Here is a 15,246-nt window from a genome sequence, read left to right as displayed (position 1 = left end):
CCAACTGCGCTTTCCTCTAGAACCCTCGATACAGCGTCCTGAAAAGAAACACCTTTGGGGCTCTTAGCTACATGCACACCTTCAGCTGGATTGCAGCTCGTTGGCACCTTCAGCAGCACACTCTGTCAGCTCTTTGTGGCCATGGGTGAAACCACAGCCTGATTGGGCGGGCACGCTGGGAGTGACAAGAGGGCGGAATGTGTTTGTACTGGGGCAGGCACCTGTTGGTGCTCGCCAATGTGTGGTTTTCACTGCTTTGAAGAGGAAGTGGAGGGGTTGGATGGGGTAAAGGAATGTGTTATGACAAAGGAGATATTTTAGGGGGGGGGGGGGGAGAACAATTGGTCATGGAGTTCATTGAATGGTTGACTTTCTCTTTGGATGAAGAACGATTGGTAGTGGTTCGGAGCTGAAGTTGTTTATAGGTGGCATCTCTTGATAATTTCCCTTTTATTGCCTTCATCATCCTTTAATTGAAGTCTCCCCTTCTTTCCTGTTAAATCTTAATCTCCTCTTCCTCCCTTCACATATTAATTTCCACACACTCTTCATAGTGCTACATTTTTACTGGTCACAAAAGCGGAATCAAAGTTGTGCATTGTATCACAGGGTGGAATTGGTTCTCAAGAATTCTATAAGTTGTTATAAAATATATGTAAAAATGATGGGCTGTTGGTTTTTTAAATCAATGTTAATCTTTGACCTATTGTCTAAAAATTACATAATAAATTAAAGCCAACATTTTTCAAAAGTGAATTTTTCCAGCATCCTAACCCTAACCCTAACCCAATTGCACATCATCTAAGATGCTGTAATTTGTTTACCAAATAGTTTGGATGGAACTTGGAATTACCATAACTTTAATATTACTATAGTGATGAGAGTTCCTCAAATTAAAATATAAAAATGCAGATAGAAGAGCAGAAAAGGCTCAAATCTACAGATGCTGGGGAGTGAAAATCTGCAGGATGAAGTTATGGAAGCAGACTCCAAAAACTTCCAAACATTTTGGCAGCAGCGGTGTGAAAAATGAGTTTGAGCAGAGAAAGAGCATCTCAGTCTTGCTGATCTTGCTGAGTGAGCGAGAAGCAAGAGCAGATAAGTCTCTGTCTCCGTCCCCACCAACTCATAAAGCTGGCAATGTCCTTGATCTCATATTCTCAAGGAACTGCACTACTTCTAACCTCTCTGTAAACCCGCTCCACACATCCGATCACTTCTTCATTTCATTCTCTCTATCCCTTTCCAAACATAACAAACTAATCTCTTCCCATCCTGCACCTGTCCGCCGTAACCTTCGTTCCCTCTTGCCTCATCGGTGCTCTCAGCCCTCCCTTCCTCTGACTCGTTCAAACTCTGCTGCAGAAACTCTCCTCTCTACTCTCTCATCCTCTCTGGACTCTCTCTGTCCTCTCACATCTCTCCAGGCTCGTCAGTCCCCTCCTGCTCCCTGGCTAAATGATGCACTGCGTGCTAATAGAACCGTCCTTCGGGCAGCAGAGCGGAAATGGTGGAAATCCAAACACCGTGACGACCTCCTAACCTATCAGGCTCTCCTCTCCTCTTTCTCTGCTTTGATCTCTCAGGCAAAAAGCACTTTCTTTCAAGATAAGATCCAATCTTCCTATTCCAATCCCAAAAAACTATTTTCCATCTTCTCCTCCCTCCTGGACCCCCCCCAAAGCCCCTTCCCCCTTCTGTCAAGCGACTTTGTTAACCACTTTGAAAAAAAGGTTGATGATATTCGCTCTTCTTTTTCTGACTCACCGCTGGGTCACCAGACCCTTCTTTCACCCACACTCCTTTTCCCCTCTCTCTCCAAGTGAGGTTCTTACCCTCATTACCTCTGCCCGCCCTACCACCTGTCCTCTGGACCCTATCCCTTCAAACCTCCTTCAGACTATCGCTCCTGATATTCTACCGTTTCTCACCCATTTCATCAACACTTCTCTAACTTCTGGTCACTTTCCAAACAGTCTCAAGGAGGCAAGAGTAAACCCTCTCCTAAAGAAACCCACTCTCAACCCGTCTGATGTTATAAACTACAGGCCTGTCTCTCTCCTCCCGTTCCTTTCTAAAACACTTGAACGCGCTGTCTTTAGACAACTCTCCTGTTATCTCCATCAGAACAACCTTCTGGATCCGCACCAGTCTGGTTTCAAGGCAGGTCACTCCACAGAAACTGCCCTCCTTGCTGTCACTGAGGAACTGCACACTGCTAAAGCAGCCTCCCTCTCCTCTGTCATTATCCTTCTGGACCTGTCTGCTGCATTCGACACGGTGAATCATCAGATCCTCCTTCGCACTCTCCAAGCACTTGGAGTTTCAGGCTCTGCACTTTCCCTCCTCACCTCATACCTCAAAGACCGCACCTACAGGGTTACTTGGAGAGGGTCCGAGTCCGACCCTTGTCAATTAACTACAGGGGTCCCTCAGGGCTCTGTTCTTGGTCCCCTCCTCTTCTCCTTGTACACAAACTCGCTCGGATCTGTCATTAGCCCGCATGGTTTTTCATACCACTGCTACGCTGATGACACCCAATTAATTCTGTCCTTTCCCCACTCAGAGACCCAGGTCGTCGCACGCATCTCTGCTTGTCTAGCTGACATCTCTCAGTGGATGTTTGATCATCACCTCAAGCTCAACCTTGACAAGACTGAACTGCTCTTCCTTCCGGGAAAAGATTGTCCCACTCTTGACCTATCAATCAACATTGGCACCTCTGTTGTTTCCCCGACTCAGACTGCAAGGAATCTGGGCGTGATCCTAGATAACAACCTGTCCTTCACTGCAAACATCGCTGCTACAACTCGCTGCTGCAGATACACGCTTTACAACATCAGGAGGATGCGTCCCCAGCTGACACAGAAAGCGACGCAGGTTCTGGTCCAGGCTCTCGTCATCTCACGCCTAGACTACTGCAACTCCCTCCTGGCTGGTCTACCTGCATGTGCCATCCGACCTCTGCAGCTCATCCAGAATGCAGCTGCTCGTCTGGTCTTCAACCTTCCTAAATTCTCCCACACCACGCCGCTCCTCCGCTCGCTTCACTGGCTTCCGATAACTGCTAGAATCCACTTCAAGACAATGGTACTTGCGTACCATGCTGCGAATGGATCTGGCCCTTCCTACATCCAGGACATGGTTAAACCGTACACCCCAGCACGTGCACTCCGCTCTGCATCAGCCAAACGACTCGCTGCGAAGGGGACCCAAGTTCCCATCAGCAAAAACACGTGGGTTTGCTATCCTGGCTCCTAAATGGTGGAATGAGCTCCCTATTGACATCAGGACAGCAGATGGCTTACACACCTTCCGGCGCAGACTGAAAACTCATCTCTTTCGACTCCACTTCGAGCGATAGAACTATTAACAAAGCACTTATATACTAATAAAGGGCTGGCTTATCTAAAGCCAGTTGAGTAGCACTTGAAATGTTTTTGCTCTATGAAGCCTGATGTACTTATATGATTGTTTTCTTCAAGTTTGTATTTTGTTGGTCGAACGCACTTATTGTAAGTCGTTTGGATAAAAGCGTCAGCTAAATGTAATGTAATGTAATGTAATAATAAGCGTTTCCGGTAAGATGTAAAAATAGAGATGGATGTTGTTGCCATAGAGATGGTGAGAAGGAGACGTGAAGACTATAGTGTTACGATCAATGAGGCAAAGGCCTTGCAATGAACTCTTGGATCCTTTTATGTCGCTTTTATCAAGGTTATGTCTGTATTTCAAGGGTCGTGAAGTTGAAGTTAAAGTCTGTTACACAAGATAAGAAAATCCTCACCTTCTTCCCAGTACTTACTCTCTCTCATACCATCCTCCCTCCCACATGCTGGGCAGGGATTCCACTGCAGGAGCACAAACAGGCCATAAATCAGACCGAGGTTGAGAAAATTCCTCCAACTTGCCCTCCTGCATGCCGACACTTAGTCAGAATAACCAATGTGTGTTTTCTGTATCTGTTGAATAGCCTGTCTTCTCAATGCTACAGTTTCATGCAAGGTCAAACATGCCTAATAAGCTGCAATTCAAACCAGAATTAACCAGATCTGTAGTAATTAAGTTCTATCAGCACTCTTGCTGCAATGAGCCTAACAAAATGACTTCAAATCCTTCATATCAAACTGCATATAATATATGCAAGAATGTATGTACACACAGCCCATGCGGCAGTGTCCAGTAACCACTGTGTGTGTGTGTAGGTAGATGTGTGTGTGTGTAGGATTATAAATAGCAGAGAAGGCAAGTGACAAGCGTTGGTCGCAACTCACGGCAGCATTCTGACAACAGATGGAGCAACCTGATCTCACCAGAATGCGTGACTCCAACAGCTGGCGAAATTACAGCCTCGCCTACTGATTTCAAATGTGTGCTCTAAAATGATATTTATAAATGACTTATCATTATTATAAGCAAGACAATAAATGGCAAAGATATGTAGAAAATAAACTTATTTAAGATACGTTGATAAGAAACGTAACGTGGGAGAAAATATGTTTCTAGAAGATATGTAGAAAATAAACGTAACGTGGGAGAAAATACGTTTCTAGCTAAACGTAATTGAGAATGAAGTTTAGTTCTGTGGGAACGTAATTTTTAGGAGACAGGGTTGCCATCAGGGTAATCAAGGAGCCAACTACTAAGTTTAAAACACAATAATTTATTCAGTAGAACATAAAAACTTTACTAAGAAAACTAAAATCAGAGCTGTCTAAAATATAATCTAAAACTATTTTAAAATACAATTAAATGCAGTTAAAAAATACAAATAATTACAATGTTAAAAGGGTTAAGAGTTTTTCCAGGGCTGCAAAGGTGCTCCGTCGACCCTCTCTTGGACTGCCGTGGTCTCTTAATCCCTTGGTTGCATGTGCCTCTGCTCCTGCTGCGTTGTGCCTCTGCTGTCTCCTTCAGTTTCTCCCATTCTCAGTCTCCGTCTGTTCTCTGCTGCTCTTCTCCTTCCATTTATAGGCAGGGCTGTTGGTGCAAATTGGCTCCAGGTGTGGTCACTCATTGTCAATCAGCATGGCAAGGCCAATCCAAACATTTAAAAAATAAAAGCATGCAGGAAGTTAAAACCAGTTAAAAAGGCAAACACATTTCAGAGTAAAATCACACAATAAAAAGGTATCAAACACACACACACACTTAAAACCATGCAATAATGAATCATTAAAATACATTGCCATGTGACATGTAGAAAATAAACGTATTTAAGATACGTTCATAAGAAACGTAACGTGGGAGAAAATATGTTTCTAGAAGATATGTAGAAAATAAACGTATTTGAGATACGTTCCTAACGAACGTAACGTGGGAGAAAATACGTTTCTTGCTAAACGTAATTGAGAATGCAGTTTAGTTCTGTGGGAACGTAATTTTTAGCAGACAGGGTTGCCGCCATAATACATTCTGACGAAAAATACAAATTATTATGAATACAAATAAAATAAAAGAAGCCTCCCGTGAGTTACTACAAGCTATAAAGTAGATTTTAAAAACGTTTTATAGAATAAAAGCTCACTGCTGGACTTTGTAGAAATGTGTGTGGACCACGACAAATGAGCCTCATTCACTTTACATTGGGGTTGTTTGCTTGGTGCAGACACGTAAATGTAGCAAAGTTTGTGACTCCACCACGCAATGCGGTGTTAAGGAGTCGTGGTGGAGTCACGCATTCTGGTGAGATCAGGTTGGATGGAGCCTTTGACAACTTCCCTTTAGATCTTTACTTTTTTTTAAACCACAAAATCGCATGTGTGTGTTAATGTCACGTGATAGAAAAAGTATTGTGTTTGTCTACTAGATATTGAGAGGCACAGGTCTTCTATATAATGGGAATTCCACAGGCTATTGGTGCAGCTGGTGACTTGAGTTGGCCTGCACCCAGACATAGAAATAGCCTCCGTGCACACATAGCGCCGAAAATACAAAGCGGATTAATACAGTCGCAGAAATATCCGTGGAGCATGTGCCACACTCCAGCACATTCTGACACAGCCAAATGAAAGGCATACAGCGTGCTCATTATAGCATCTGGTTTCTCCTAGTGTTTGTGTGAACACCAAGTATGAATATCCAACTTTGGATCCGTTCCACACTCTTCAGACCCAGAGTCCTACTAGAGCTAAACAAACTTTTATACACATGACATATTGGTATATTTCATGCAATATAAAAGGCCTGTAACACATGATGCAGTTTTGGCTACTTTAAAGTGCACCTATCGTGCTATTTTAGGCAATAGCATAGGTCTCAGATATATACAAATATATAATAAACATGTCTATGAAGTGTTTTGCTCAAAATACCAAACAGATCACCCATTCTAGCCATGCCTCATATTCCTCTATTTCACTTCCTGTTTAAAAAATGCTGATTTTGGGTATAAAGCTTTTTTGTTTTTAAAGAAAAAAGGAGGGGTCTGAGCTCATGCGGGACCCGGCAGCTATTGTCTAAACTAAATACTACGGTGATGAAACGCCATATCATGGATTATCAAGGATTATTTCTGAAACAGTATGGAGCTCAAAGGCTTTCTCTCTTGCCGGTTATACCACAAGGTGAGTTAACTTTTATATCCAGCTTCTTCACACATATGCTCTCCAGTACAGGTTAGCTCTGAGTGTTAGCGATGCTAATGTAAACACCGACCATATTACGTCAAACAGTCGGGCATTTTTTCTGATGGCAACTTTCTGATGCCGAGGGTCCACATTTCCGATATTACGTCATATCGGACGCACATCTGGATCAGCTCCGTTGTACCCCCGTTTTTAGAGATTTGGGTACGGAAGAAAAGAGAGAGGGTTTTATTTTCTGACGCTGTGTGAGTTCCCTGACACACCGGGGACACATATTTATGCATAAAAGACATCAACAAGTGCATTTTGCATGATAGGTCCCCTTTAAATATATCTATGTCTATGACATATAGTTATTGACAATGCATTTCCCTGTGATAAAGGCTGAGAACTTGAACACTGTAGGTCATTCAGCTGTGGAAACTCCAGATGTTCATTCATTTGCATTTACTTGCAGGTAGAGGTTGAATGGAGACAAAACCTTAACCTGTTAAACCCCAAGGTCCCCGTCGGCGGGGACCCTTTTTTTTTTTCACGACACTGTGTCTCAGGCAGGCCCGGACTGGCCATCGGGAGGACCGGGAGGTTTCCCGATGGCCTGGCCTGTTAAGTGGCCTGCTGGCCTGAGGAATTTCTTTTTTTAATGTATGTATTGTGAACGCAACGCTGCGCAAATGTGGGTCTGACTCTGGCTGTATACATGATGTGGCCTGCTGACATGGCCACTTTCATACAGATCATACACTAATGGCCTCGATTGGTCTCTGTGTGTCATTCAAGCTCGGGAGGGTGTGTATGTGTGGCGCGAGCGAGAGAGAGAGAGCATGCGCACTGGTTACGTGTATTGTTGTTGTTACCATCTGGTGCTAGCTAGCTGCACTAACGGATATAATGAGCTGTCAACAAGGTGGAGGAGAGTCCTCTGCTGTCAGACTGAGAGACTGATAACTACAGCTTAGGTGAGGTAAAGGACTCTGAGTGTTTAGATAGTTAACCTAGTCTAAGTTCTCTGTGGGTCTCAAACGGTTTGGTCACCATTTATGTAAACACATATTTCCATTTGAAGGGGGAGTGATTAGTAAAATATTGATGAATAATACAAAATAAAATGTTAACTGGTGAAAAAAGGTAAGATAAACTTTATAAACTTGTTGAGAGCTAAAACTAGTCTTTGCTGCTGCCTCAAAGAGGAGCAGGGGGATAGGGGGGAGACGGGTGAGGCTGATTCAGGAGCCCAGACACACTCACAACTATAAATGAACCAAAAACAAATAAATAAACAAGTTTCAATGTTTTTTCATATTGGATATGGCATGTTATTGGTTATGGCCATGTACTTATGATTTTATGATTATTTAAATGTATACAGTTCTGTTTCATATGGGTGTTGTCTCTTTATTTCCCCCTCAAAGTGTACCAGATTGATGCATTTAAGTCCAACATTTAAAAAAAATCTTACTGGGGGAGCATGCCCCCGGACCCCCCTATAGGATTTCAGGTCCACCTCCACTTAAAATATGTTCACATGGATAGGTTCCTAGATGTGCACAGCAACGCCTAAATAGATTTGCACAGCAACACTGTATATACTGACAAATAAATCCAGGAAAATGGCACAAAAGAAAACTGGTAGTGGCCTGGCTGGGTGTATAATTCCCGGCCTGATTTATTGTCCCAGTCCGGCCCTGGTCTCAGGGGATCTTAATATTTAAGAACCTATTAATGTGTTATACCAGATTAACGGAAATAATCTCAGCTAATTGACGATACAAACCATTTTTACCAAAACAAAACACAAGTCTCATAAGAAGCATCTAAATGACCCCTTAGCGAAAAATGCTAACGGACATTGGCACAGAACTCAAGATAAAAGTACCCTTATTACTTATCGTAGCTACACATACAAGATACCCGATTAAAGCTGAGGTTCCACAGATTATTTAGGTATATAGTATCATCACTGAGTGATCCGGACTCGCGACAGGGGAGGCAAACACAGACATCACAACACGTACCTTTACGGAGCTTCAAGGGAGATCGTCTGACCGTAGCTGTCAATCTGATCAAAAGACGTGTTCAATGGCATTACAACGAGAAAAAACGCGGCTGAATCGGTTAATCCATAGGTTTTTAACGTCTCTGTATACAAAAAATGATTTCATTTATAATCCATAATTCAATTTTTATGTAAAAAATCGCAGAGCAAACGTTAGCTGCTAATGGTAGCCACCAGAGTGGCTGCTGCTTCCGGTCTAGGCTATGCAGCAGTCGAACTCACGCACATTACCAAATAAGGACTAGGTGGGAGTTCCCCTTGATTCCATTGGCTCTGACGGTCTGAAAGAGATGTCACATGTCAAAATCCAGCAAGGGGGGCCAGAGATATGGAAGATCCACCCAAATGTCCCCAGAAGAGGGTTTTTTTTGCTAAATCTGTCTAAAAAGGTCAAATATCACTTGTTTTGCATCAATCTTGATACAGGGTACTTATTATATGTTGTACTTTGGATTCATAAAGCTTTTAGTCTACTAACCCATCATCCAAGGTTAGTTTTCACTATAAGTACAACATATGTTTTGGACGAACACTATAATTTACAGTTTTTTACCATGTTCAATCTGAATTTTCTTTAAAATAAAAAACATCTATATTTATACTGACTTTTCTACATCCAACTCACAGGTTTATCATTACTTTGAGAAAAAAGATTATGAATTTAACCCTTTTAGAAGGGAAGATATGGTCATTTGTTCTGGGAATGTCATTTTCGAGCCTGAAACCTGAAAAACAGGCTCGGGGTTGAGTGTTTTGAAAGCTAATTCTGATAACCTAGAGCTTGGCTAGGTAGATCATTAAGATACATGCCTTTCTGTTCAGGCTTAATGTCTTAAAATATCGCTTATCTTCCAATTTTGTCCAATTTGAAACAGCAAAGAACTGACGCAATAAAAACCTACAAGTTGTTTTTATATAAGGATTTATTTCAACATTTGAAAACATTTCACTCTCTAAGCTAAAGGCAAATGAACATCTTGAGGTAATTTTTGGTAGAAAGTCAGACAAAAGAAAGTAAATTGACAGTGCTTGATGAGGTGTGGTTGATAGTTCGGCTAGTGTCGTGCATGTACTTATGAGTGTCAAAATTATTCGCAAACTTCATTACATTGGTTCTTCTGTATTTGCTGAGGTGGTAAATCAGGAGCTCAAGAACACCAAATGTCCTGCAGCCTCAGGGGGCTTTGAAGGGGTCGGTGGGCGTGTGGTTAAAGCTTGCGATAGCGAAGATGGCCAAAGTCCCCACGGTGGTGATGACGATGAAGATCCAGAGGAACATGCGGTCCACCACCATGGCCACGTACTGCCAGTCCTCCTTCAGCTGGAGAAGGAGGGATCCGTGAAAAAGAGAAAAATTAATGAGTGAATATGAGGTAGTATAAGTGGTTGGAGGGCGGGGAAAGACATTTAGACATGGCTCTTTTGAAATCTAACGAACGAAATGGTCTACAAACCAATATAACAGTGCGATATAGATTGCCTATCATGCTATTTTTAGGCATAGGCCTAAAAATGTGTCTATGACGTGTGTTTTGCTCAAAATACCAAACAGATCATGCATTTTAGACATCCCTCATATCCATCTGTTTCAGCCCTGTTATGGCGCTTTTCCACCGCGTGATTTAATTGTAATACACGTTTCAAAGACGGCAGGCGAAAAACCTTTTAAAATGCAAGTTTTTCTGAATGGAGATCGGATCGATCAGGCTAAGCTAACGTTGTATATGCTCCGTCCACACTCACAACAACGGCCTACAGACATAAATAAACCAGCGACTGTATTCGCCATGACACAGACAGTCTGTGGTTTGCACTTGTTTAATTTTTGTGTAATTTCTGAACAGATATGAGGAGCTGTGAGCTCTGAGTGCTAAAAGCTAACGGCTGATGTTTTGGTTTTGTGGTTCGCATTGAAGATGACGTCACGGCAGTTTTATGCAGCGTCTCTCCGCCCGCCGAACAGCCGATCGCCTACACTGCGTTACTATAGTTGCTACCCCAGTTGGTAAACTGTAATGGAAACGCAGCATAAAGTGAGCCTGGCCTACCAAGGCCTAACCATACCGTACTAAGCCGTGCTAGGTCCTGCAGTGGAAAAGCGCCATTAGAGAAGTGCTGATTCTGGGTCAGTAGCTGCTGGCCCCGCCCCCTTTTGAGCATGGCAAGGCAAGCAGTAAGGCCTCCTCTCTGCCTGCAGTTTGTCAGCTAAATGCTGCCGTGATTAAACACCATATCATGTTCCAAACCACTTCAAGTATTATTTCTGAAACAGAATGGAGCTCAATGTTTTTTGTTTTTTTCTTGCTGGTTTACCACAAGGCGAGTTTTTTTTTTTATTTCCTGCTTTTTTACACATACTCTCTCCAGTACAGCTTTAGCTTTGAGTGTTAGCGTTGCTTGCTAATGTAAACAAAGACCATATTACGTCCAAAACAAGTCACGCATTGTTTCTGATAGGGCCGTGGGTGTAAAGCCAGCCCACATTTCAGATATTACGTCATATCGGGATCAGCTCCATTGTTCCCCCGTTTTTAGAGATTTGGGTACGGAGGAAAAGAGAGAGGGTTTGTGAGTTCCCTGACACACCATGGACACATATATATATTTATGTATAAAAGACATAAAAAAAGTGCATGACCTTTAAAAAAAACATTGAAGAGAATTACAGCGAACTCGGACAGGGAAACTTACAGCATCACAGTCCTTCTCCGCCTGCAGGGCCTCAGCGATATAAGTGATGGCGTCCATGGCCGACTTGAGCTCTTCGGGTAGACTCAGGTAGCTACTGGGGCCGTCAATGAACTTTCTCATATCTGTAACCATCCCCTCTGGATTATACCTTAACGACAACACACAGAACAACAACCATAACCATGAAGCAACATTTTATAGGTCGACATCTAACAGAACAAAGGCAAACAGGGGCTTGCAGAATGTAGCAATGTGCGAGCAGATGTCAGACCAGACTAATTAAAAGCTGTAAAATAGTCAAGCGTTTACGAGGCGGGCTGCACGTCTCCTTTGCACTCGGCTGTTATTCAGAGAGGTATGAAGAGAAGGTCAGAGGAGCTCCCTGGGCTTGCTGGGAGTCACCGCTCTGCATCTGCTGACTGTGCCACTCTGGCTTGGAAACCCTCTGTGTGTGCATGTTTCTGTGTTTACTCGTTGCCTTCAGTTACCAACCATCATCTTCGATAGCGTGCCAGCGGTTGCCTTCGTAACTCTGCTTGTCACTCACAACTTTTCACATGACATCTCTAGCAGTTGGTCCAAGTTGTTTTTATTCACAATTACTGGTCATACTATAGAAGAAGTAAAGCCCTTAAATGTGTTGAACTTTGCTATGGTCTTTGATTACATTTTTTAAAAGACTGATTTTCTACCATTAAACACAGCTGTCCCAGAAACTCAACATGTTACTCATTAACCTTTTCTGCTCTGATTTTTTCCTGATGGATATTAAAGCATAATACAGCGTATTACATAGTATAGTACAGCATAGTACAGCGTAATTTCACCCAAAATGTAGTCACTATAGGTCAAATTCAAACAGGAAGTTGGTCTTTGAGTTTGTCTGTCATTTGTGTACATTGAAAGATTTGGGAATTAATTAAGGTGAACTATACTATTTAACAATTGTTAATGTAATGCATTGGACAAAAGTTTGTTCAAGTTATGAAAATAAGAAAGGAATTGAAGGAAATTTCTAGGCGCATTACATACAAAAAGAGTACAAAACGTATATATGCACACAGAAAAAACAGTTGAGACATTGGTTTCTAAGTATGCATTTGTTATTTTTTTTAATAGCAAACTAAAAAATAACTTTTACGTTTGAGCAGTATTCCCCTTTATCAAAGTCACTAAAACTATTCAACTCTTAGTCCTTGCCATGACCTTGTCCGACACTAACAAATTATCCCTCTTGAACAGCTGCCATATCCAAACATCTGTTTTCTTATGAAACACCTCAAATATTAAACACCCTTAATTTGTTTTGATCCTATCATTTGTTTTATCCCAGACATGAGTTGCAGGTCAGACAGCCCACCACCAGAGGGCAGTATGGCACTATGTCTTTTAAGGAAACATTAAAATAGAGTATAACCTCAGTCAGGTGAGAGTATGGAGCAGTTTGGTATTCAGTGCTGCAATGTTTGGGGTTTACGATGCAGCGCTGCTCCTGTGAGTGTGGCAGGTGAAGAGGCTGCGACCTACGACAGCCTCATCACATAGAGAGGGAGGGATAAGGGAAGGAGGAAGAGAGAGCCAGGGAGACACAATTTGGCCTCCTAACCTCTCCTCCCTTTTCCCTCCCTTGTGTTTCAAAGTAGCACTTCATCAGCGAGAAGTAAATGACTATTCAGGAGACTAATTCAACTAAAACTGACTGGTCCCAAGACACGCACTAAACCCAATTTAAGAAGGCGTGTGTGTAATACGGTCTCAAGAGAGATGCTGCTGTCTCTTCAAATTGCTCTAATAGAGCCCCCCCCCCTCCTCTCCTTCCCTTCAATTCCGTCACCCGTTATTTCACCTTCGTCCCGCTCTAATGTGTCAATTTGTGCAGGTCATTATTATTTTAGCAACAATTCACCCGCCTCAAGACTTTCCCTCTAGACATATTTCAGATCTCACAGGAGGGGAAATATAGAGAGGAAGCGACAGACTGTGAGGGAGGTTTTTGGTATTAATAGAGCGGCAGGGAAGCTGAATGGATAAGGATGTCTCATAGTAGCTAATTCCTTGGATGTGCAGTTCCTTGTTCTACCAAGTTAATTAGAGCAAGGTCATCTGATACCTGTGTACCAACTTCAGGACTGATAGAAGGGTTTGTCAGCTACTGTAGCAGTGCGCTCAGCTCAAAAGCTAAAGGCAAAAGCAGTCATCAGTACGGGTTTCAGTAGAGGTCTTTGGATTCTAACGTTTAAATACAATTTGTTAAATGTAATTCTGTCCATATTCTATTTTAAATATGGAGCACATCCGTCCTGCTGAAAACATCTCAAAGTCTAGACTCTAGAACAAAGATCAGAAAGTAAAGAGCTTAACAGTAAATGTAGTTTAAACGGCAAGTATCTTACAAAGAGTGATAACCCATGTAATAGAGCAGGGGTGTCCAAACTATGGCCCGGGGGCCAATTGCGGCCCGTTGTCCATTTTATGGCCCTCAGCAAATTCAAAAATTATAATGGAGAATGGCCCACACATGAAACTTGTTCTTTTCTTATATTTTACTGCTTCAATGTATATGTACAAATATATTTCACAGCAGTATTTTAACTATACTTTGCAAATAAATTCAGTCAATTCAAGGTGACATTTCTTTCTAACAACCTTAATTGATAAAAAAAGACTAATAACTTATTTGCATAACAAGCTTCCGATATACCCTTCCTATTTATCCTTATTATAAGCAATCTGAGGCTTCTGTTGTAAAGAATGAAATAACAACAGTTTTTGTAACAAAATAAAGGAAACCCGACAAAGAGCTGTGATGTAGGCTGTTTGTTTAAGCTTATTCAAGTATCAAGCGAAATTGATCAATTTTTCTAACTTATAACTTAACTTCTGAGGCAATATACCTCACCTTTAGTGAGGGGCTCAGTCCTTCGTATTTTCTTTCTGTATACGGCCCTCAGTGAAAAAAGTTTGGACAGCCCTGTTATAGACAGTCAGATGTCGGTATACAAATTTGAATTCAAAGCGTTAATGTGCAATTGTCTTGAAATATACTTACCTCTTTGTAAAAAATAAGTAAAGTAACAGTTCAGTATGAAGCTTGTGTACATTTAAAATGTCATCATACCGACTTGCACCTCCCTATTTACTTTGTATGCATAACACCCGTCTGAAAATGTAAATGCACGCTGACAAATGCACACCTATGCAATATATTCATACCTACGTGTCCCTGTACTACCATCCTAACCCCAGAGCAGTTGTTGTCTCACCTGTGTGGTTTTGGGAACAAGATGGAGGAGTCTGGCTTGCGAATGAAGTATTCATCAGCCACCTTGCTGATGGTGACAATCCTTTTTTCCCGGCGGGGCTGGGTCTTCATGGACAGGGGGGTCTCTACTTTGGGTCGAAGCATGCACAGGACAGGAGGCAGAATGTGGATGAAGATCTAGGAGGAAAGGAAAGGTGAAAAGTGTAAGGTTGACTCGATAATTCCAAATAAAATCAGTTTCTAAGCGTTGTTACTTTAAAAATGGATATCACAAGAAACCTACTCATGTGTATTACTCTGACTCCAAACCACATGGGAAACATATATTTATTTAAGTATACTTTTCACTTTCAGTCAATAGCTTGTAAGACCTCTAAAATCCATCGTATTCCCATGTTTGGATTACTGTTCTGCGATTTATGGGACAGCTGAAGTGTACTTGCCCTGTATTTGCCTATGAAGGCTGAGAAATTAGTCCAAATGTTGACTTTAGCGGTGAGATAACCTTTGAGAACAGTTGCTGCTGAATGACGTGGGCGGGGAAACCAAATGGGTAATGCTTTCCAATTCCTCACCGTCTACTATCAAGCTGTCCTCGAACTAAGAACATCAACTCTGGATACTCCAGTGGAGTTTTTAAATAAAGCTAT

The 15,246-nt window shown here is 42.0% G+C and overlaps 1 protein-coding gene across 1 annotated transcript in view; it reads right to left on the bottom strand.

Moving 5' to 3' along the window:
- Positions 1-9,551: 9,551 nt before the first annotated feature.
- The window catches only part of chrnb1 (cholinergic receptor, nicotinic, beta 1 (muscle)), a 30,417-nt gene continuing 24,722 nt past the window's right edge, over positions 9,552-15,246 (bottom strand). Inside the window, 4 exon segments of the mRNA XM_034236220.1 lie at positions 9,552-9,827; positions 9,830-9,964; positions 11,335-11,482; positions 14,598-14,773. Of these exon segments, the coding sequence (XP_034092111.1) occupies positions 9,792-9,827; positions 9,830-9,964; positions 11,335-11,482; positions 14,598-14,773 (495 nt within the window). The 3' untranslated portion in view covers positions 9,552-9,791.

This window comes from Gymnodraco acuticeps, unplaced genomic scaffold (genome assembly GCF_902827175.1).
Source record: "Gymnodraco acuticeps unplaced genomic scaffold, fGymAcu1.1, whole genome shotgun sequence".
Classification (NCBI taxonomy): Eukaryota; Metazoa; Chordata; class Actinopteri; order Perciformes; family Bathydraconidae; genus Gymnodraco; species Gymnodraco acuticeps.
Note: the sequence above shows the minus strand (reverse complement) of the source record. Positions and strands in the feature narration are given on the sequence as shown.